Source organism: Euphorbia lathyris, chromosome 1 (genome assembly GCF_963576675.1).
Source record: "Euphorbia lathyris chromosome 1, ddEupLath1.1, whole genome shotgun sequence".
NCBI lineage: Eukaryota > Viridiplantae > Streptophyta > Magnoliopsida > Malpighiales > Euphorbiaceae > Euphorbia > Euphorbia lathyris.
Genome location: NC_088910.1, coordinates 61,776,603 through 61,797,711, shown reverse-complemented (window position 1 = coordinate 61,797,711; position 21,109 = coordinate 61,776,603). Strand labels below are relative to the sequence as shown.

Here is a 21,109-nt window from a genome sequence, read left to right as displayed (position 1 = left end):
AGTATAACAAGAGTACCTTCCTCTATACCCCTACTCAATCCTAATCTCTCGCTGAGTACTATAACCGAGTACTCAGCCTCTCCTTTCTAATCTCTAGAAATGATAAGTGTTTGTCCTAAACAATGATTGCTAAGACACCTTAGATGATTGAATAATCACTCTAGACTTTTACACAAAAGATATGAAATTTAGTGTAAGATTGTTTTGCTTTTTGCTTGCAGAACTTGAGTAGAAATTTGGTCAGCGTAATGGCTTGATCAAGTTCTGTGTGGAATGAAGCTTCTGATGGCACTATTTATAGAGACGTCTTGAGGCATCAGTCATTTCGAATTTCGAAATAACCGTTGGAGGGAAATGGCTTCCTGTCGTTGTCATCCTGACTTGCTCAGAGCTCTCGGCCAATCAGATTTGAGTATCTTCTGTCCTCGGTCAGCTTTTGGTCAGCTCGGCAGAATGTCTCTCCTTTTATGGTAAAGTCAACTGGACAGCATACTGTGTCGTCTGAACTTTATCCAAAGTGGAAACACTTTGTCTGGAAGTTTTCCTTAGCCAGCTGCTGTCTTGTACGTTTTGTCGAATCAACTCAGCAACTTCGTTCCGAAGTTGTTCCCTGAAGGTCTTCTAGATCCTTCTTCCGCTGAGTTGCGTTTTTTCCATAACGACAACGTTTTGACAAACGCGGGCCGAGTTGTCTTGAACCGTTTGACTTGGGCTTTGACTCTTATATTGGGCTTGGGCCTTTTAATCCTTATGTCTTATAAGCAATTTAACTCAACATTGAACAAACACATTAGTAGAATAAATCAAAGCATTTAAACTTAGTGTGTTTAGAATATGTTTTTAATTATACTCAAACAATTTTGTCAAATCAAAATTATGTGGAAAGATGTTTCAACAAAGAGTGCTATGAGTTTCCTTTGTGACCCCGACATGCCTAATAGATTGAAGGAAAAATTCTACAGCATGACAATTAAACATGTATTGTTATATAGTACGGAGTGTTGGACAGTGAAACATTGTCACATTCATAAGATGTCAGTGGCGGAGATGCGTATATTGAGATGTATGTGTGGTTATGCGAGAAATGATCGGATGAGTAATGAAATAATTAGGACAAAAGTAGGGGTTACATCTATTGAGAATAAATTAAGGGAAAACCGACTAATGTGGTTTGACCATGTAAGACGAAGAGCGCTTGATGTGCCGGTTAGGAGGACTGAAGAGTGGCAAAAGGATGCAATGGTGAGGAGTAGGGGAAGACTTAAGCAAGCTTGAAAGAGTGTGACTGAGAGTGGTATGAGTTTATCGGGGATTGAGGAAAATATGGTAGTGGATAGGACGAAATAGAGGGAAAGAATTTATATGGCTGATACGACTTTATTTCACGGTTTCGTGTGACGGTTCATGTTAGCCGATCCCAAATCATTCGGGACTAAAAGGGTCTTTGGTTACCTACTTTTCACCTCACATTTGTCTTTTCACTTTAAAAGGCAGAGTTTTAAGTGTTTGGTTAGACATCTTCTGTTTGTCTTTTAGAACTGAAAAGTAGCTTTTTACAAAAGCATGTAATCCCTGCTTTTTGTAAAAGTAGTCTTTTCGAAAGGCAAACAGTAAACATGAACAGTAAACAGTAAACAGGAACATCAAACAACAAGTAGCCAAACAGGTCCTAAAGCTTTGTTGTTGTTTTTTTTTTTCAGTCCCAGAAAAAAATTATTATTTAATCGAAGTCATTAATTTGCCGAATATTTCTTTATTGAAATTTTATATTGATCTCTCACTGTATATATTCTTATTATGTAACACATTGGTAAAGAATTTATTGGTGAATTTTTAATTTTAAGAGTTCGCTTATCATTCAATGTAAACTAATTTTTGTTTGGAAACAATGACATTTTGATGCGCCAGAACCATTTCAAATAGTAATATGATGGGCTTGCTTTTAGAAGATAGATATTTTGTTGTTCATTAATTTAGAATATTAAATATTGCAAATGCAATAGCTAAGAACAACAAAAGATAGGGTATAATTCCCTTTTATTCAATTCTTTTTGGTACTTTCTATAAAAAAAAAACAAAAAACTTTATCTTTTACCGTCAGAGTAATGTGGTAGTACTAAAGTCATACATTGGTTAATATGCTGTCTAATCCTTGAGCTATTTAACTATTACAATTTTAATCTTCTATATTCCCAACAAATTCCAAACTAATGCAGAAAATTACTGCTAGAAAAACTAAATTAGTAAAATTAATTATGCTAACTAACATCATGTACAAGTATCTAAAAGAGTCTCCAATTCATGCTCCATTCCTTTTTTTTTTTTTTTAAGTAAAGGTATGTCGCCAAGCTAAAGGAAGCTAAACATTAAACTAAATTGACACTAGTAAAAACTTAGTGAAAGCAAAAATACAAACTAGAATCAAAACAACGGGACAAGGGGACACTATTCCACCCGAAAATGCTCAATATTAACAAAGTCGGTAAAAACATAAGTACCAAAGCCAGACACGAGCATCACTAGTGATAAGATGTTGTCGTCGCTCCAGATTTAGCAAGACTGCCTACAACCATGTAAACTTCGCTATAAATGTGAGTGAGTCGAATAACATTCATATCCAAAACGCGAAGACATAACAACCAATCCGAAACGAGTTTCTAATGGACCAGTCCAGATCTCTTACGTAAAAAGTCAACAACGTAAATTGAATCACATTCAATATAAAGAGAAAACCAAAGCCAATACATGAACCGCTTTAATAGAAAAATGACTGCCTTAATTTCAGCTTAAAATGCATCCTTTAGCCTCAAGGAATAGTAAAACTAGCTTTGAGAAACCCTAACAAGTTTGAAAAAAACAAAAAAAAAAAACCTGCCATTTCAGTCTTACATTGAGTTAGAAGACCTGCCATTTCGAAAGAAATCCGCTTCCTTGACAGCCCTCTAAAATAGACTGAATCCAGTATCATGTTATATATAACATTTCTTCATTAAACCCACTTTAATTTTTATATGACCCATTTTAGTTACAACTTAACTAATGGAGCTCTTTGTGATGATTCAATATAAGTGAAAATTAATTAATTTTCAAAAAAAATAAGTGATTGGTGATTAATCTTTAAAGTTTTGAAATTTTAAGAGCTCAATTATTGTGTAGCTTTAAATATTTTAGCAACAATTAAATTAACAAGATAATTGTTGCTAAAAGATAATCAAGATAATTATCAATGAAATATCAAGATAACTTATATAATAATATATTATAAAAATTTATTGATATTGATGGATTCAAACAGAAAAATATTAAATGTTTTGACATGCATACAATATGAATATGATGTTGCCATTTAAAACTATAATGATCTTTTAACAACATGTAAATGTTTTGACATGCATACATCGACCGAGACACACGTTGACTATAAATGTTTAACAGCCATAGGTAAGCATGAGCTTCCTAGTTGATAACATTTCGTCATTTTCATAAGATTTAATAACACAGAGAAAAAAAAAACGGATCAAAAAGTAAATTAATAATTTTTTTTAGAAGAAATAGAAAATTAATATATTTCGACACAAGTAATTAATTACAATCCGAAAGGAAATCATAGAGATTTGGATGTACATTTCTAATATCATAAATCGTGATAGATTAATAGTGGACCGTGGTTGAAACTGTTTTTGACACAATATTGAGAAATATGGTCTAGCAAGAATTGAGTTCATAGTCTTTTTCTCTAGAAATAACTTTCAATAAGTCAAATCTATGTAATGATGGAAAAAAACTTTTCACTTAAAACATACAGAAAAACATGATAACACTTACATAGGGAAACAAACAAAAACCACTCAAAAAAGAGAGAACAAAACACCACAAATAAAGAAGAAAATGCAAAATCTAGCATAACAGATCAATCAAAAAAAATTATTCAATGTAAAAAAAAGCAAAACCAATGAGAGAGGCTTATCTCTCAACTAAAAGTTAGAAAAAAAACTTCAAAACCCGAATAAATGAAGAAAACGAAAGTTTCTTAACATCTATTATTTAATAAGTTAATAATAGGACATATAGTTATTGGAGGAAAGTAAATTTAATTTCACGTGCAAAATAATACAATAGTAACCTAGCGTTTACCATATAGTGCAGTTTCAAGCATCCTCAGTTAAGATGAGTTTTGTTTCATTAACCTCAAACAAGCCCAAAATGTTGTAGGGTGTAACATATCCCTTAATAATAATTACACCTGGCAATTATCGTGTTCGAGTCGTGTTCGTGTCGTGTCATTTCGGGTTCGTGTCAAAAAGAGTAAGCCCAAACCCAACCCAAAAACTTTCGTGTCAAAGTCGTGTTAATCTGTTCGGGTTAGTGTCGGTTTCGTGTCGTGTTTTCGGGTTACATGTAATTTTGTTATGCATGTATATTAATAATAACTCTTAAAAATATAAGAAGATATGTTACCGTTTTTAAACATTTTATATCATTTTTAGATTAATATATTAACACTAATTATCGAAAAGTTCGATAATATCATGTTAGAGGGTCATGTAATGTGTTTATAACAATTTAGGAAATTCAAATCAATATTTGTAATTATTAATTATAATTTTATTATTTTTATTAATAAAGTGACATAAAAAATACGAGAGAATATAACAATAATTTTCAATATCCGTGTCATTTCGTGTCGTTTTCGGGTTCACATATCAACACTAACCCAACCCAAAAATTTGCGTGTCAGTTTCGTGTCAACCCAAAAATGACACATTACCTATTAAGCTCAACACTAACACTAAAAATTCGTGTCGTGTAATCGGGTCGTGTGTCATTTTGCCACCTCTAATAATAATAATAGTATATTAGTCTGATAATATAACTTGCTCAGATTGCACTCCACTTGTCCTTATTACAAGTCTAGCAATCATATTTAAAAAGCAGAATACACATCATATTTGATTAAGCAAATGAAGCTGTTTATTATTATGATTATAATTTTAATAATACAATTAGATGACATAATCATTAAATTAATTAAATACAGCATGTAGAACATAATACGTACAAAACAAAACAAGTAAGTCTAAATTAAATTGATTAGTTGAAGGAATAGAGTTAACCAGAGTGGAACCCACAAACGTCAAGAAGAAAATAAAATAGTCAATTATTGTACATGTACATGTACATCTACTTCTCTTCCATTCCATTCTTAAAAAAACTAGGTCTAGGGGTATCTGAGTTGGGATGACTACAACAACAACAACAACATTTTGTGAAGAAGCTTCCGGAAATAAATATATAATTAAAATGACTATGCTATGGGAAGAGATAGATTTTCTTAATTAATCTCTTTTAATATTTCAACAAGACCACGGCTTATCTGTATTATTCAAACAAAACAGTAAAATTGGGCTTAATTACCTTTTGGGCCTCTCATATTGTTTATGAATTGCCTTGGGCCCAAAAGCTAAGCAGTTGCATCCACTTGGGCTTCTTCACTTCTTCTTTATTGCATTATTTATTTGAAATCAAACTCTTACATGAATTTCTTCAAATCCCTTTTGTTTTAAAGCAAATCAATGAATTTTCTTCTTTGATTTCTTCCCCACATGAAAATTGAATTACATTCCTTCCCAAAACAAATACCAAACAAGGAGATAAAGTATCATTAATCCTTCCTCAAAGAAAAATAATCAAATCATTACTATATTCTTCAAACCATGTCTATAATCCTATCCAATCATTTCAATTTAGCCCGTAATGATCCGGTCCCAAGTAAACAACTTGAGCAAGTAAAGAATGACAATGAAGGTAAACATAAACTGAATCGCATATCGGAAATTAAATATAACGCGGTCATCTCCACTCACTCCAGACCGGACCATTACAAGTCCACCATCTTCTATCTAGTCTGTCAGTTCAGTTCAGTTCAGTTTTTTCAGTGATAAAAGAATTGAACCTAAATCCAATATTGTGTAGATTTTGGCTGCTTTGGACAAAGCCAACAACTTGGACCCCACTGCTTTAACACACGTCTACATATATTAGAAACACATCTTACTAATATAACACAGTCAACTCACTCTCTATTTTTTTTATGCGTGATTCAGTTGATTCTTGCCCCATCGTCGTCCCTTAGAGCTGCTCCTTAATCAAATTTTCTACCCGAGCGCCACCCACTCCGGACCGGATCATTACATAGCCAACTTAAATGTATCAGTTGCAGTATTATTGATTCATATAAGTAACTGAAAAGATTGTTTAAAGTAGCTACCATCTCATTATAATCTAATTAATTATTGTTGATAATTTTCTAAGGTTGCCTAAGCCTAAGACGGGAAACAGAATTAAATGAATGGTCATTACCATAATGGTATAAGCAATGATTTCTAAATGTAAAAGAAAAACAAAAAGGAAACAAAAGTGCAGATATGAATCAATTAACCAAACAAACCTTTTACAATTAGGGTTCCTAGGCAGTATATATTAGTTGATTTTTTTTTTTTGGTTTGCTAAAAGCAGCATTTTCGAAATTTTACATAAGGCCTTTTATCTCCTCGAAAAAGTAGTTCCAAAAAATGAAAACAAACTGACACTAAGTTTAATTAGAAATCAATTAACAGTCCTTTCAAACAACTCGACACCATTTATTGAAGCCAACCATATTTGTGTGAAAACACATAAAGTTAGTGCAGAAGAGTAACAAATATGTTATACTGAGATACCCATACACTGCAACCTTCCAAACTTGAGTCAGAAAATTCAAAATCATCACAGCATCACCAAACAAACCCCATATCAGTAGTATTTCCAGAGTAATTGACAACAAATATTCAGTTAACAAAACTCAAAAACAGGCAGGCATTAGATATAGGAACATTCTATTGAAGATTAATCCCACAATTGAGGGATAGTGATGCAATGGTTTCGATGAGTACCTTGTCCAACATTTTGTCAGAAAACCACTGGAACAGAGTTGAAGCCTGGTAGACATACCATTGATATCAAGCACTGAAGAGAAGGACAAGTCTATCATATGGTACCACGGATTTCCTGTGAAAATAAAACCATGTGTGAAGAGCTAAACCAACTATATCAGTATCCATTTAGATGCAGTCAGTATTCTTACTCCTTTTGTGAGCATTAGCAGCCATATTTGAAGGTTGATTCTAAAACTGGGAATGCTAATTTAACACACCAAATATTGGAAGAGCGCATCATCAGAAGCTCCCTTAAAGTATGGTAGAACTTTAGTAGGAAGACTGGATATGCAAAAAGCATATAAGATCACCTATGTGCTCTTGGGAAAGGAATTGTATTGCTGCTCGTCCTCCCTTAGAACCTATAAAGAATAGAAACAATGGCTCAGTTTTGAGAGAACCATCCTATCTCTCAAAAATAGAAGACTGAAATTCTTTTTCCGCCTACTTCTTACTCCTTCTGACATATTGCACCCCTGTTTTTAGAACTTATAACTGCTGTTTAACTGCCTTTAATGCAGTTATCAACAGTGACAGGCATTTTTATTACATAGGGAACACTTAGAACAAGTATGACAAATATGAAAAGACTTATGATACAAACTTAAGACATATTGGACACATATTAATAACATTATAGGCAGCTGCTGGCACATAACATTACTTCCCACCTGAAAAAATGAGCCTGTTCTCAAGTTAAAAGGATATGAAGGGTTAGCCATTGGACCAGAACCTCGTTGATTCTACGAAACACCTTGTCGTTGTGCTTCCTCAATAGCTGACAGCAGTGGCTCAAGATATTTAAAACAAGTACTTTCTCATTGACACCTACAAAAATCCGTTATCATCCCTTCGTGCAACGTTAATTGCAGTAGTAACATCAGTTGGGCAGCAATTAAATTTCCACTGCAATATATTCTTGGAACCCACATAGGAAAAGACTTGGGAGACATTAATAACACAATTGACTGCTTCTGGAGCAGAACATCCTAACATCACCTCCTTTGCTCAAACTCTATAATGTTTGGCACATATCCTGATGATTTCAACAATTTCGTCAAACCCCTCAAGGTTGTATATATTAACTGACTCTCAGGCAACCTCTCATCTAGAGAATAAAACTCAAAAACACCATCATTCACCTCAATTAAGCTACATCCTGGTATTTTTCTGGATCCTGTATCTCTCATTGCAACTTTAAATCGTGCAACATCTTTCCACCTTCTAAGATCACCATATATGTTGGAAAGCATCACATAATTTGCAGGGTTTTTAGGCTCAAATTCTATGAGCTTTTGAAGTGCCAATTCAGCCAATTCAACATTTTTGTAAATCCTACAAGCCCCAAGTAAAGAAGCCCAAATAACAGCATCTGCTTCCATAGGCATCTTGGTCACAAAATCCACAGCCTGAGCTAGATGCCCAGCTCGGGCTAGCATATCAACCATACATCCGTAGTGCTCTATTTGAGGCACAATTGAATAGTCATCAGTCATGGATTGAAAATATAAAAAGCCATCTACAATCAACCCCATGTGTGAGCAAGCACATAAAACACCTATAAAGGTGATTCCATCTGGCTTTTCTCCAGCAATTTTCATTTGTGAAAACAAACTTAATGCTTCAGCTCCTCGCCCATGTATCGCTAAACCACCAATCAGGGTATTCCAGCTAATCAAATCTTTGATTTCCATGCTTTTGAACACATTGAGCGCATTTTCCAAATGACCACATTTCGCATACATGTCAATTAAAGCATTCCCAACATATACATTTCCCTTATAGCGATTACTCTCAGCAAATACATGCACCCACTTGCCCAAATTAAGAGCACCCAGTCGTGCACATGCTGATAGCACTGTCACAAGTGTGGCATCATTCGGATCCACATTGCGTTCAACTAACATACTCTTAAAGGAACTCAATACTTTTAAAAAATGACCATTACGTGCATAGCCTCCTATCAATATATTCCAAGAAAAGACATTCCTTTCAGGCATTTCATCAAACAGTCTTTCAAAGGCCTGAAGATCACCCTTATTGGCATAACCACTTAAAATTGTGTTCCAAGACATGACATCCTTCCTTGGCATCCTACTGAAAAGCTCCCGCGCTGTTAACATATCCCCTTTCTCAATATAACCCGAGATAACAGTGTTCCACAAGACAATATCACGTTCAGGAGCTAAATCAAAAAGGCGATGTGCAGTTTCTATATCATCACAAGAAATGAAACCTTTAATCATTGACGTCCAAGCAAACACATTTCTCTCCAACATCTCATTGAACACCTTATAAGCAGCTCCTATAATTCTTACGCTAGAATACAAATCGATTAACATAGTGCCCACAAACAAATTCGCTCTAAATCCACTCTTTATCACATAGCAATGCACTTCTTTCCCTTCCGTGAAAGCATTAATCTTCACACACGATTTAAGAACAATTGGGAAAGTAAAGCAGTTAGGCTTTATATCCATGTTTTTCATTTTGCCAAACAAAACAATAGCTTCCCTGTAAAATGTATTTTGGGAGTAGCCCTTAAACATCGCATTCCAAATTGAGACACTTGGGTAAGGAATTTGATCGAACACTTTGCGGGCAGATTCCATGCTCTTGAAAGCTGCACAAACGACTATTAATCTTGGAATAATATAGTCGTTGCATTCAATTCCATGGACGATAATATGCGCATGGGTTTGATGAAGGTGTTCTGGGGTCTTACATGATTGCAAAAGAGAGATGATCTTGTCTTCGAGAAGTCTGTGAGGCAACTTTGTTGCTAAAGTTGAAGCAATTTTAGCCATTTTTAAGCAGATAAATGTTGGAAGCAATGTCTGATTTCATATTGAGATGAAACTTAAGGTGGGCTACTTAATCAGTCAGCTTAGACAAGGAGATAGAACCTGGGGATGTTTCTCGACGGATCCACTTTTCTGAGTAGGTATGGAGAAACAAGTCAAATTAGGTTGCTCTTATTACTCATTTAGCGAATTGGTTTTTCATCTTCGGTCAATTCTGGATTAAGTGGACACTACCTTTCTTAACAATATTATTTGCTCTCTTTTGTTTGTTTGTTTTTTTTTTTTTGTAACAAGGAAGGCAAAGCCCAAAGCAAAGGAAAACTAAAAGCTAAAATTGCCCATTCTTCTGGTTGTCCGACCTAGTCGGTCATCTTTAAGAATGGTCTGGAGGCTTACAGGAGGCGCATCAAACTCACGATAGCCCAAATGATTCTTTCCTGCGAAATCTGCCATCCAGTCTGCAGCTTGGTTCCCTTCACGAAGCACGTGTGTTATTTTAACGCTCCAACTTCTGCTTCTGTGTTATTTGATGATTCTTTCTTAGCTTTAGGTTATTATTATATGACTTGCATTGTAGTTAATAATATATTGGTTTTACTATTTAATATTTATTATTTCTAAAATAGTATTAAATTTAGATATGAAAAAAAATACACAATGTGCCTAAGTCCTCCAAAATGCTGGAGACGCCCCTGCTAATTGTTACATTGGTAAATAAGCCTTAATGGCAACAGTAATATGAGAATGACAAAAAAACTAATAAGGATCAAATAGGAAGCCGTCGATCTTAGTCTCCTCGGCGCATAAGTTATATCTCCCATGGTGTGTGACATTTTTTATACACCGTGTGGCTGTAATCTCTGACAGGTCCTTCGTTCGACGATGAGTCTTCAATCTCCCCACCTTGCATGGTCACACGGCGTGTGAACTTCTTCGGAAATTTCAAGAGCTCAGCAACCTGCTCACATGCCGTGTGGGTTCTTCTCGCCAACTTTTTCACTTAGTATTTGACTCACACGCCGTGTTCCCCACATTGCAGGGTCACACGACGTGTGAGTGAGGGCCACTCGCCGTGTAAATTTCTTCGGAAATTTCAAGAGCTCAGCAACCTGTCCACACGCCGTGTGGGTTGGTTCGCTAACTTCTTCACCTAGCATTTGACTCACATGCCGTGTGAGTCACTTCTGTAGATTGCCTTCGATTCTCACTAGAGTTGTCCGCATCAATCGAGGTCGAGTTTTGAGAAGTAAGGCCCTGTTCTTTATCACTTAATTTCAGTAACAATCAGTTCAGTTCAGTTCAATTCAGTTCAGTTCAGTTCAGTTCAGTTCAGTTCAGTTCAATTCAGTTCAGTTCAGTTTTCAGTTCAGCATTCAGTTTCAGCATTCAGTTTCAGTATTCAGTAATTTATCATTATTTATTATTATTATTTATAGTTTATCATTATCTATAAATTAGATAAAAGTCAAGAAATGATAGTTTATAAGTATATATGGTTTAATAAAAAAAAAACTAAAGTATGCATCCATATTTAAAAATTAGGAATTGCATCCATATTATGAATTATTTCTCAAATTTATTCAATTTATCAATGTTAGGGATAAAATTCCACCATTTTAGACGTTAGAGGTAAAATTACTTCTGACCCAAAACGTTATTTTTGCACTTTAACCCTTAATTAAAATAAAAAGTTAAGAGTTTGTATTCATATGAAGATTTGTATTTAATTTCATAGGCTTTAAATTATATATAAATTTGTGTTTGTATGCAATTTGTATTTTTAATTTAAATTAGACTTATTTTTATTTAATTTCATAGGCTTTTATCGAGCCAAGATTTTATCATCCCGGGCTTTTATTTGATATTCAATTTAGTTTTATCTTTAATAATATATTTATTTATTATTGATATTATTAAATTTATTAGAACCATTATTATTATTATAAGTTCATTAATGTCCAATATTATCATGAAAATTATTTTAAAGTCTAATATCATCATTATTGTTAAGTTCGGTTAAGTTCGGTAGCATTCAGTTAAGTTCAGTAGCATTCAGTTAAGTTCAGTATTCAGTAGTATTCAGTTAAATTCAGTTCAGTATTCAGCAGTATTCGGTTCAGTTCAGTTCAATTCAATTCAGTTCATTTCAGTTCAGTTTTTTCCAGCGATAAAGAACAGAGCCTAACAGTAACAGTTATTTATAGGAGAGACATTTTAGGAGATCCGAAGCTCTAAGGCTGCATTGATGATATATATATATATATATATATATATATATATATATATATATAGGGGTTTCCTTGTAATCCTAATAATGTACTGCCTAGATAGAGTACATTTGTTTCTATTAGTAATTTCTTCCTATATAATATATATTTATGTTATATCATAAAAATAATATATATTTAACAACATAACTAATTAAATCTTTCCCCAATTGTTAATAAGGTTATTGAAAAATTTACGACATATTATTGGAGAATATAAATAAATATATATACAGATACTAAAAAAAATCATTATCTTTAGTGATGACAACTATGAAGAAAGTCCTACAGTTGGAGCACAGCAGTAAGAAATCTGAAGTATTATATCTTGACAAAATTTTACTGTATTCTAGAGTAGGTTATGTATTCCACACTTCAAAATTAAAGAACACGGGTATGTAATGATAAATTTTACGGTACTTTTGCAGTGATACATTCGATGAATGAAAATCATTTCGCATACCAATGTATACATGTAACTTTAATTAATTGGTGGGATGTATTATATGCATAGGTTATTTTTATTATTATTATTGAATTACAGTCTATGTATGCATGCAGTTGATTGGTATTAATAAGTAAGTGAGGTGCTTCGAACCCAGTAAGAAGAAGAAAATGATTGTATTATATAGTATGGTATTGAGCAGCCAAAGCAAGCAGATAAAAATGTTTAGATGCAGTGATTAAGTTATTGAAAATAAACAAAGGATTAGATTAGGTAGTAGTGACTGGTGTTATTTTGCAGTTAACTAGTCTTCTCATCTGTGGACAGAATATAATATAATATATTAAAAAAAAAAAACAAGTCTATATATCCTTCCTATACTATACTGCTACTTTTTTCATCAAAAAGGGAAAGAAAATAAAAAATGGAGGTTACTAGCAAAACGTATAAAGGCTACTCCTACTCATAATTAATTAAGTTTGAGGCTGAGGGAATAGAGTTAGTGACAGAAAACTTGGTGTAAAAAGCTGCTAATAAACTGGGATATATATATATATATGAATTGATGAAGAGCAGCTTTAAACATTAAAACACATATATAGTTGTTTGTATTGTATGAAATAAGGCGTCTACTTTAACTGTGAATACGGTGGGTGCACTCTTTTTTTTTTTTTTTTTTGGTAAGAAGGGAAGAAAAAAAACAAACAAACAAAAACCTAACCCGGGATCAGTCTAGGAAGACTGACCCCAATCCTATCCTCAAGAAGAGAAGGTAACAGAAAAGAAGGAGGAACGGAAAGGGTAGAAACACCTAACATCCCCCCATGCCCAGCAGCTGCCAAGCGATCCGCCACGCAGTTTTGCTCCCTATAAATATGGGAGAAGGTAAGAGAATCGAAGCCAGGACGAAGCCTCAAGATGGCTTTAATGAGATTCTGACTCTTAAGACAAACAGCATGTCTATGCCTCAAGATGGCTTTAATGAGATTCTGACTCTTAATGAGATTCTGACTCTTAAGACAAACAGCATGTCAATATGGGTGCACTCTTTCTCTATGATATTGTTTGTATTGTATGCAAAAATTAGAGTGTAGTTCCTTCCTTGTGGCTTTAAATAAATAAAAATGAAATCTTAGGGTCTGATGTTTTGATCCCGAGATATATTCGAGAAAGGTACGGGACTCCATGTTCCTCAATATGTCATATCATTTCTCTAGATCTTCTTCTTATCACTTTCTCAACTGCCCCCCTTCCCTTCCTTCTTTTACTTTTCTCTATTTACCCACAACTTCTTTCTTCTCTATTTCCCATTTTATTAAAAAAAAAAAGAAACAATTATATTTGTAATATTGTTTTGCATTAAGACAATGTATATGTTTGAAATATGTTTTGCTATTTTTGTTAGATCAAACATGTTATGTTTCATTCCGTTTGTTTACCAAAAAAAACTCATTCCCTTTATCCATTTTAGTTTAAACCATTACCTCATGCTCTCTAGGGAATTGGATTCCTTCTACCCCCATTCCCTTTCCTAAACATATCCAAATACATATAGGAATTAATGGTTATTCATTTCCTTTCCTTTAATTTCTCTTTCTTGATTCATTTTCCTTTACCCCTTGTGAACCAAACGCTCCCTAACTGACTTGTAGTTAACTAATAATATTAACCAACCACAGATATTATAATGGTCTAGTTCACTAATCATTTGCACTCTTTTTTTTTATTGAAGGCCGGTTAATGAGAAAGTACAAAAAAAACAAACATCACAACTATACTGGCACCTCTGAAAATCACACCAAACCCGAACTAATATTATTAAAGAAAAAGAGAAAAGTTACAAAAATCCAATTACAAAAGCTCAAAACAAAACCAAGTCAAGAGAAGCGATAAGAACCATGCATCTCAAGATCATGCAAAAAAAAAAACCGAGCAACAAAAATCTGGCATAATATCTCACCAATGTAAACTATCTACCATACGACCAAAAAAGGCAAGAGAATCAGCAACCGCATTTCCTTCACGATAAACATCCAACCCAACTCCGACGAACCACCCAAGAAACGTTAGACGACCTACTACGCAACAACTGAACCACATAAGGTAAACGAAATCTATATCTATACCGAAATTCAAAAATTATAAAAAAAAAAAAAAATTACACAAAAGTTTAGCGATGGAAGGGTATTTCCAGTCTAGGACTAGAAAAAGCCTCAAATATGGCTTTATTTATGGAGACTATAACAACAATAATGAAAATTGAACCCATATAAAGATGACATATTATCGTGTGATAAAAAAAATTATTAATAAATTAAGTAGTTTGAATTCGAACTCTATAAATTGTAGCATTTCATAACATACCATACCATGTGAAAGAAACATTGAATACAAAAATATAGGCAAAAGTATATATTGTATGATTGCAGTTGACTAAAATTTGACTTTAGAGTGGTGAAGTATGATATGGTGAAACTTAAAATACAAAGTTTATTCTTGTTAAAATGGACTTATTGATGATTAAAATGATCACAAATTGAAAATCATAGGCAATGAATTAAATACTCGTAATGAATAAAATGAAACATATATGTGTTGGTGTCCAGCTGGGTGGGGTATCCATTTTTGGATAAGCAAAATGATTCTTGGTTTGGTATATAAAAGACTCCACTCAACCATTAGTTACCTATATATTGCTTCTGTTGATTCAACATCATAGATGTCGTCCCTACTTTTATCCTAATTATTTGATTACTCATCTAATTCTTTTTCATATGACTATACATCTATTGTAACATACGCATCTCTGTCACAGTCATTTTATAAATATGACAGTGTTTCACTGTCCAACACTCCCTATAATTGCTATATTATATAAAAAAAAAAAAAATTCAATTGAAGAAAATGCTAATTAGAATTTTGAATAATGGTAAATAGGAGGGAGATGAAGACAATTTCTTTTCTCATTTGAAAAGCAGGGACAGGGATGGGAGGAGAAGCAGTCCTCACTCCATCCGCCCCATTTGCAATCCAAAATAAATATATTCATTATGTTTAAAATCTGTAACAGATTTTAAATCAAATAGGCATACTTAATCCCAAAAAAGCAGTAATGTTTAACAAACTTTTTTCTACTAAACTTGTTGAGTAATTGGTTGCATATGCCTAATTCATTATTTAGTTAATTAAGAAAAACCATTTTGGATGATTCTTCAGCTATCATTAATGTTGCAGTTTTAGCAGAACTCGAACTCCCTCTCGATCTGGAGTCTCCTATTTTATTTTATGTGTAAAAGTTGATATAGCTTCGTTGCATTGCATTAATGGGAAATAATAAAGAATGGGTTGTTTTGTTAAGTGGTAGCTAGGTAGAGCTTCTTTCTTTTAACAAGTCTGAAATATGAATAGTCCAGTCCAACACACAAACAAACAAATCCCATTAATTGATAGTAGCAACAAAACAAAACAAATCAAATAAGCTGAATTGATGCACCTTGAAATCAAACTCTAATTTATGACCCTTATCTGAATGCAACAAATCTTTCTCTGAATCTTAGAATAATTCAAAATCATTTGAGGAATTTGTCTAATCTTTATGTTTTTTTAATTAATTAAAGCTGCAAACAATTGAGTGCTCAATTTCTTTAACCTCACTCTACTTTTTAGTTCACAAGAACCAAAATATGGTGAGTTAGGAGTCAAAATTAATACAGTCTTATATACTTTAAACTCACCTTTTTTAGATTATCAACTTTAAGCTAGCCCTAGTTCTCAATAGAAGTATCACTCATTATTTTCAGAACAGGCCTACATTTGTATCCAATGTTTCCAACACTATTAGGGGTGTTTATTTCAAGTTTTGAGAACATTTACCATTTCACTCCAAGCCACAAGATTAGGGTTTTGAAACTTTTCACAAAACAAACTCATTTTTACAGTCTTTCAAGAAGAGTGGTTTATATTGATTTGACTTTGAGAAAATTTCCTATTTCCGAAGATGAAGGTTTTACTCCGTATAAATTATTATTTTTAATTTTTATTTAGTTATTTTGATTATTTTGATTAATTTGTGTATTACAATTTTTATTTTGTATAATTCGTTTATTGACTAATTAAAAAACATGTTCATATTATATATTTTACATACTAACTCACAATTTTACCTAACACTAATAACTAATCACTCAATAACAAACAATTAACAGCAACAATAAATAAGTAACGGCAACAACAAACAGTTAATCACAACAACAACAACAGTTATTAGGTAACAACCGAATCAAACATACCCGTAATCTGAGTCCCATTTAACGAAAGACATGAATAGAATGCATTGGCCATGATTTGATCCATTCGTTGACCGCAACGTCATAATCCGTGTTAACATAATATGGCTTCATGCATCCGAGATCATCCTTTTTTCACGTGATATATGTACGTATTATTTTAACCCTAAATCCCCCATCCTTCCTATTTGAGTTGTATGATCTTACTCCAAGGATTAGAATTGGAACAGTAATATCACAAAACTTCATTTTTGAACATTAAAATTATTCAATTTTATATTTACTCATGTAACCATTTTGACTAGATTTCGATAATAATAGTCGCCGAAATGGACATGTGTACTACACATCAGACAAATTTTCCATGTGGATCAAATTTTTGCAATGAAGTGTATCCAAACAAAATCCAACAGGTCAATAAAAAAAATTGATTCGTACCCTTCCTTTTTTAACTCAGGTCAGGTCGATTCAAGGAGGTTGAGTTTAGTGATATATTATTTAAAAATAATAACACGTGTAAAATTGGCCTGTCGTGTTGCCCTCACGTTCATTCAGTGACTATTATTGTCAAAATTGAGTTAAAGGACTATATGAGAAATCAAATGCAACAAAGTTAGAAGTTTGTTGAATGTTTGTAGCATTGGAATTCCATTTCTGATAGTTTGGAAGACAGTGGGTGCAATTAAGCCCTCCTACCTTCTTCACATATATTCTGGGTGATGATTTACTCTCTCGTAGCTTCTTGGATCCCTTTGTCATTGACATTTTATTCTTTCTCTTTCTTTGCGCTGAATCCTGTGTTATACCTAAACTCCCCCATTCTGCTTGACTATGTGAGATAGTTGAACAAGATACCACAAAAATATCATTGGTATTAGTATTGATTTATAGATTTAGTAGTTTTGTTGTTCCAAAGTAAATATTTATTAATTAGAACAAGACAAAGAATTGCTATGAGTTGTAACCCCAGTGGAGTGGCTATTATATTCTCAACTACAACTTCATGTTAAGATCCGAAATGAATAGTTTGACTACTTAATTAATAATATTGTCAATAAAACAGTAAGATGAACAGAATAAGGAAGAGATCCGCTGCTAATTGGAGAATCCTAACTATTCTATAGCTAGGCTAGGCTTTACTACAATACAAGTTAGTAAATTTGAAGAAACTAGAAGATCCCAATTTTGGTTTCTTCTCTTCTCTTTTCTGTGAGATGAAGTTTGAATAATATTAAATAAAGGAAATAGAAAAAGGCATGAGGTAGCTAGTTAGGAACATTCAGTTGAAATCTAAGTGGTTGTCCCACTTTACAAGCTCAAGTCCACTTCGTTTGGATAGATAGTACATTTACACAAACACTCTCAATCCCCATCCCAAGCCAAACTAGCTGAGTGTGTAAATGAGATCAGAAAGCTGCTCCAATCCCTGTACATAAACCAAATTACTACTTCTCTCCTTTGTCATTTTCTTTTGTTAGGTCCCTCTCCATCTGCCCTCTCTAACCCCACTTCATTAACCAAATTACTAATCATATTAATCTCTAAAACCCATCTTGATACCGATTGAACGTTGCAGGAGGATCTAAACGCTGTTGTGATCCACCTCCGTAGCTCCTTCCCCAATTCAATCCTTCTTCCTGCTCTGCACCACGGCTCGAACCACCGTGTCCTACTGGTGCACCGATGCATGTGTAATTCGACTCTGCTGCGTAACTCATGTTCTGGTTATTAAGGACATGGCCTATGTAGTAATCGTTAACCGGTACTTGTTGTTGTTGTTGTTGAGGGTAAGGAATTCGTGATGGAGATGTGTATAGATATGGCTGTTGTGTTGTTGTCGCCGGTAAGATGGTTGAGGATGATGATCCGGAGAAGAGTCTTGCCGGGTATACTGATCGGTATGGATCTCCGAAATTGGACGAGGGATGGTAGCTTCCTCCTGGATGACACCTGGCATATGATTGGACATGTTGAGTTTTAAGAAAAGAAAACAAGTTGAAATGGGGAACAAGGAAGGTACCCTAAATGAGGAGGTGGGGCGGCTAGGTTTTCACTACTGAAGACCAGCTGGCGAGCTCGGTTCAGAGTTTCTGTCTCCCTCTCTGCACCATCAAACAACACATATCAAATCACAGCCACCAACAATTTCAACAATCAAAGCCAACTTGGGTTTTCTCGAGATTGACATGACTATCTCATCTCTAGATGCTGCTGCTCTTTTATTTAATTATTAATTAATTAATTTCATTCTAAATAACACCCACTGGACTGCACTGCACTGCCCTCTTTTTTTATTGTTTCTATACATCCCTTGATCAACCTAAGCTAAGCTAGAAAGGAAAAGACTTGACCTTGTCTATGTCGATTCATGTGGCCACCAAGAGCTTGAGATTTGCAGAACTTGAGGGAACAAAACCTACATTCATAGACCTTTCCACTCTCATCTTTCCCATCCTTACCGCCGCTTTTCTTTTTCCTATAGCCTCCTCCTGCTAAACAAAATCAAACAAAAAAAACAGCCAATTAGAGCAACTTTGATGAGACAATTCTTTCCCCCAAAAGCCTAACCCTACTTGCCCAATTCAACCCCTTTCTTTTCTTTCTTTTAACAACTACTTACTTTCAAAGGTGGGAAAACAACAATAAAATAAACATCCTTGTGTTGATTTGTTGATACAATTTATAAATTGCTAACATTGGGGTTATGTATTAATGAAATTACGTACAGTTGATTGTGATCGAGCAGGAGATACATATAACCATTAAAAATAAAGAAGAAGAAGATACCAGAAGAAGAGGTGTCGTCAAAAACTTGTTTAGCATCTCTAGTGTAATCATCAGGTAAGTTGTTGAGGTCTAATGGATTCCTTTCAGGTCTCCTGGGAAAAAAAAAAAAAAAAACAAAGAAAAGGGAACTCAGACAGACAGGAAATAAATAAAAAGAAGAGTTTGGGTGGGGGATAGAGAGTGAGTGTGTGTTGTGTGTAATAACCTCTAAATTATAGTAAAAGAAAAAGAAGGAAGAAGAGATGTGGGGGAGACCTACATGGTACCGACAGAGAAAGACAGAAGGAAGGAAGTAGATATGAAATGTGAAATTTAGACAAAGTTGGAGAGTGAAGAGAAGAAGTTTGAAAGTTGTGTATCAGTCTAAGTAATTGAAACAGAGAGTATGGTCTCTCTCGTGACTTATAAGCTGAAGAGGAAGACGAACTAGGCATTTGGTTTTCTTGAGAGGGACTTTGCCTGCCTGCCTACCTCTACTGCTAGTACTATCATTTCATTTATTTTATAATATTTTTATAACAAACACTTGTTTATGTATGTTCAATCTTCTAATTAAACTTTAAAGCTCTCTCTCATATCTATCTCACATCACATGGTCCCCCATCTTCATCTTCATCTTCATGTTCTTGGATTGGATTGGATTGGATTTCCCACACATTACAATCAATACCTATTTCTTAGGGTTTTAGCAGATCTCTAGCTTACCTAGCCTTGTTTTATTCCTTGGAACTTCTTCTTACTCTCTATCAGATAACCACCTCACTTCCTTTTCTTTCACCTTTTAAATCTCTCACATATATATATATATATACACACACATAATTGCTACTAACCATTTTATCCAAATATTCATGTCAACAGCTAACATTTTATAAATAAGGATAAAGCGTAAATTTAGCTCTTCAGTTATTAGGAGAGAACAGATTTACAATATTAGTAAGTACATAGCAATTAGAGGTTCTATTTAACAGTAGAATCCAGATCTATATATAATATAAAACTGCAATGATGGAACCAATGTTATCAGGTTCGGACCGGACCGGCCCGTCTGACCGAATCGGAAACCGGCGAGGAAGCCAGTCCGATTATTTCAGTAGTGAAATAAACGGAGAGATCCGGGTTTGGACCGGGACCCAGCGGTCCGGCCGGGAACCGGTGCGATCCCGGGTCTCAAAGAACTTAAAAAAAAAATTTATGGGTTGAAAATTTAGACGGGTGGCTGGAAATTTGTTGGGTCTGGGTATTTAGTTAGGCAGGCTGGAATTTCCTGGGTCAATGTTAGCACAATGAAAGTAAAAAAAAAAAAAAAGAACAGCAAAAGTGGTCAAGTATTGGAACGTAATCGATCGCACCTCCTGAGAGAGCATTTTCCCTGGTAACTGGTTAAAGGCTTGTAAAGTCCATTTACTTATAAACTAGTTAAGTTTCTCGTTTATTTCCTACGTGGGATGTGAATGTTTAATTTCATTTTATCTTCTTCCAAAACCATTTCAAGTCGTTTACTTTGAGCATCAATTTCTCATTCATCATTTGTCCGTTTTGAGTT

The 21,109-nt window shown here is 34.0% G+C and overlaps 2 protein-coding genes across 6 annotated transcripts; both read right to left on the bottom strand.

The window, feature by feature from the left end:
- Positions 1-4,960: 4,960 nt before the first annotated feature.
- LOC136235127 (pentatricopeptide repeat-containing protein At1g08070, chloroplastic) lies at positions 4,961-9,972 on the bottom strand. Of its 5 annotated transcripts, none has more exons than XM_066024674.1 (4): positions 7,646-9,972; positions 7,286-7,336; positions 7,124-7,178; positions 4,961-7,047 (listed from the first exon to the last, which is right to left on the bottom strand). In XM_066024674.1, exon 1 carries the CDS (start codon positions 9,779-9,781, stop codon positions 7,970-7,972), a length of 1,812 nt encoding a protein of 603 aa, XP_065880746.1. In that variant the 5' UTR covers positions 9,782-9,972; the 3' UTR covers positions 4,961-7,047; positions 7,124-7,178; positions 7,286-7,336; positions 7,646-7,969. The 5 variants fall into 5 exon arrangements, with proteins under 5 accessions (XP_065880746.1, XP_065880736.1, XP_065880721.1 ...); XM_066024654.1 differs by having other exon boundaries at positions 4,967-6,173; positions 6,933-7,047; positions 7,124-7,336; XM_066024657.1 differs by having other exon boundaries at positions 4,970-5,623; positions 6,933-7,047; positions 7,124-7,336.
- A 7,909-nt stretch (positions 9,973-17,881) lies between these two features.
- Positions 17,882-20,010, bottom strand: LOC136207251 (zinc finger protein JAGGED-like). Its single transcript, XM_065998570.1, has 5 exons — positions 19,823-20,010; positions 19,564-19,655; positions 19,128-19,268; positions 18,797-18,878; positions 17,882-18,726 (listed from the first exon to the last, which is right to left on the bottom strand). Coding segments are annotated over exons 1-5 (726 nt in total). The 5' UTR covers positions 19,825-20,010; the 3' UTR covers positions 17,882-18,317.
- Positions 20,011-21,109: the final 1,099 nt, after the last annotated feature.

Coding starts and splice junctions, on each gene's coding strand:
- LOC136235127 (XM_066024674.1), bottom strand. CDS start 9,781: ATGGCTAAAATTGCTTCAACTTTAGCAACAAAGTTGCCTCACAGACTT.
- LOC136207251 (XM_065998570.1), bottom strand. Junction 19,269..19,563: donor TGACGACACCTCTTCTTCTG/GTATCTTCTTCT, acceptor GATTTTGTTTAG/CAGGAGGAGGCTATAGGAAA. Junction 18,727..18,796: donor GCCCCACCTCCTCATTTAGG/GTACCTTCCTTG, acceptor ATCATATGCCAG/GTGTCATCCAGGAGGAAGCT.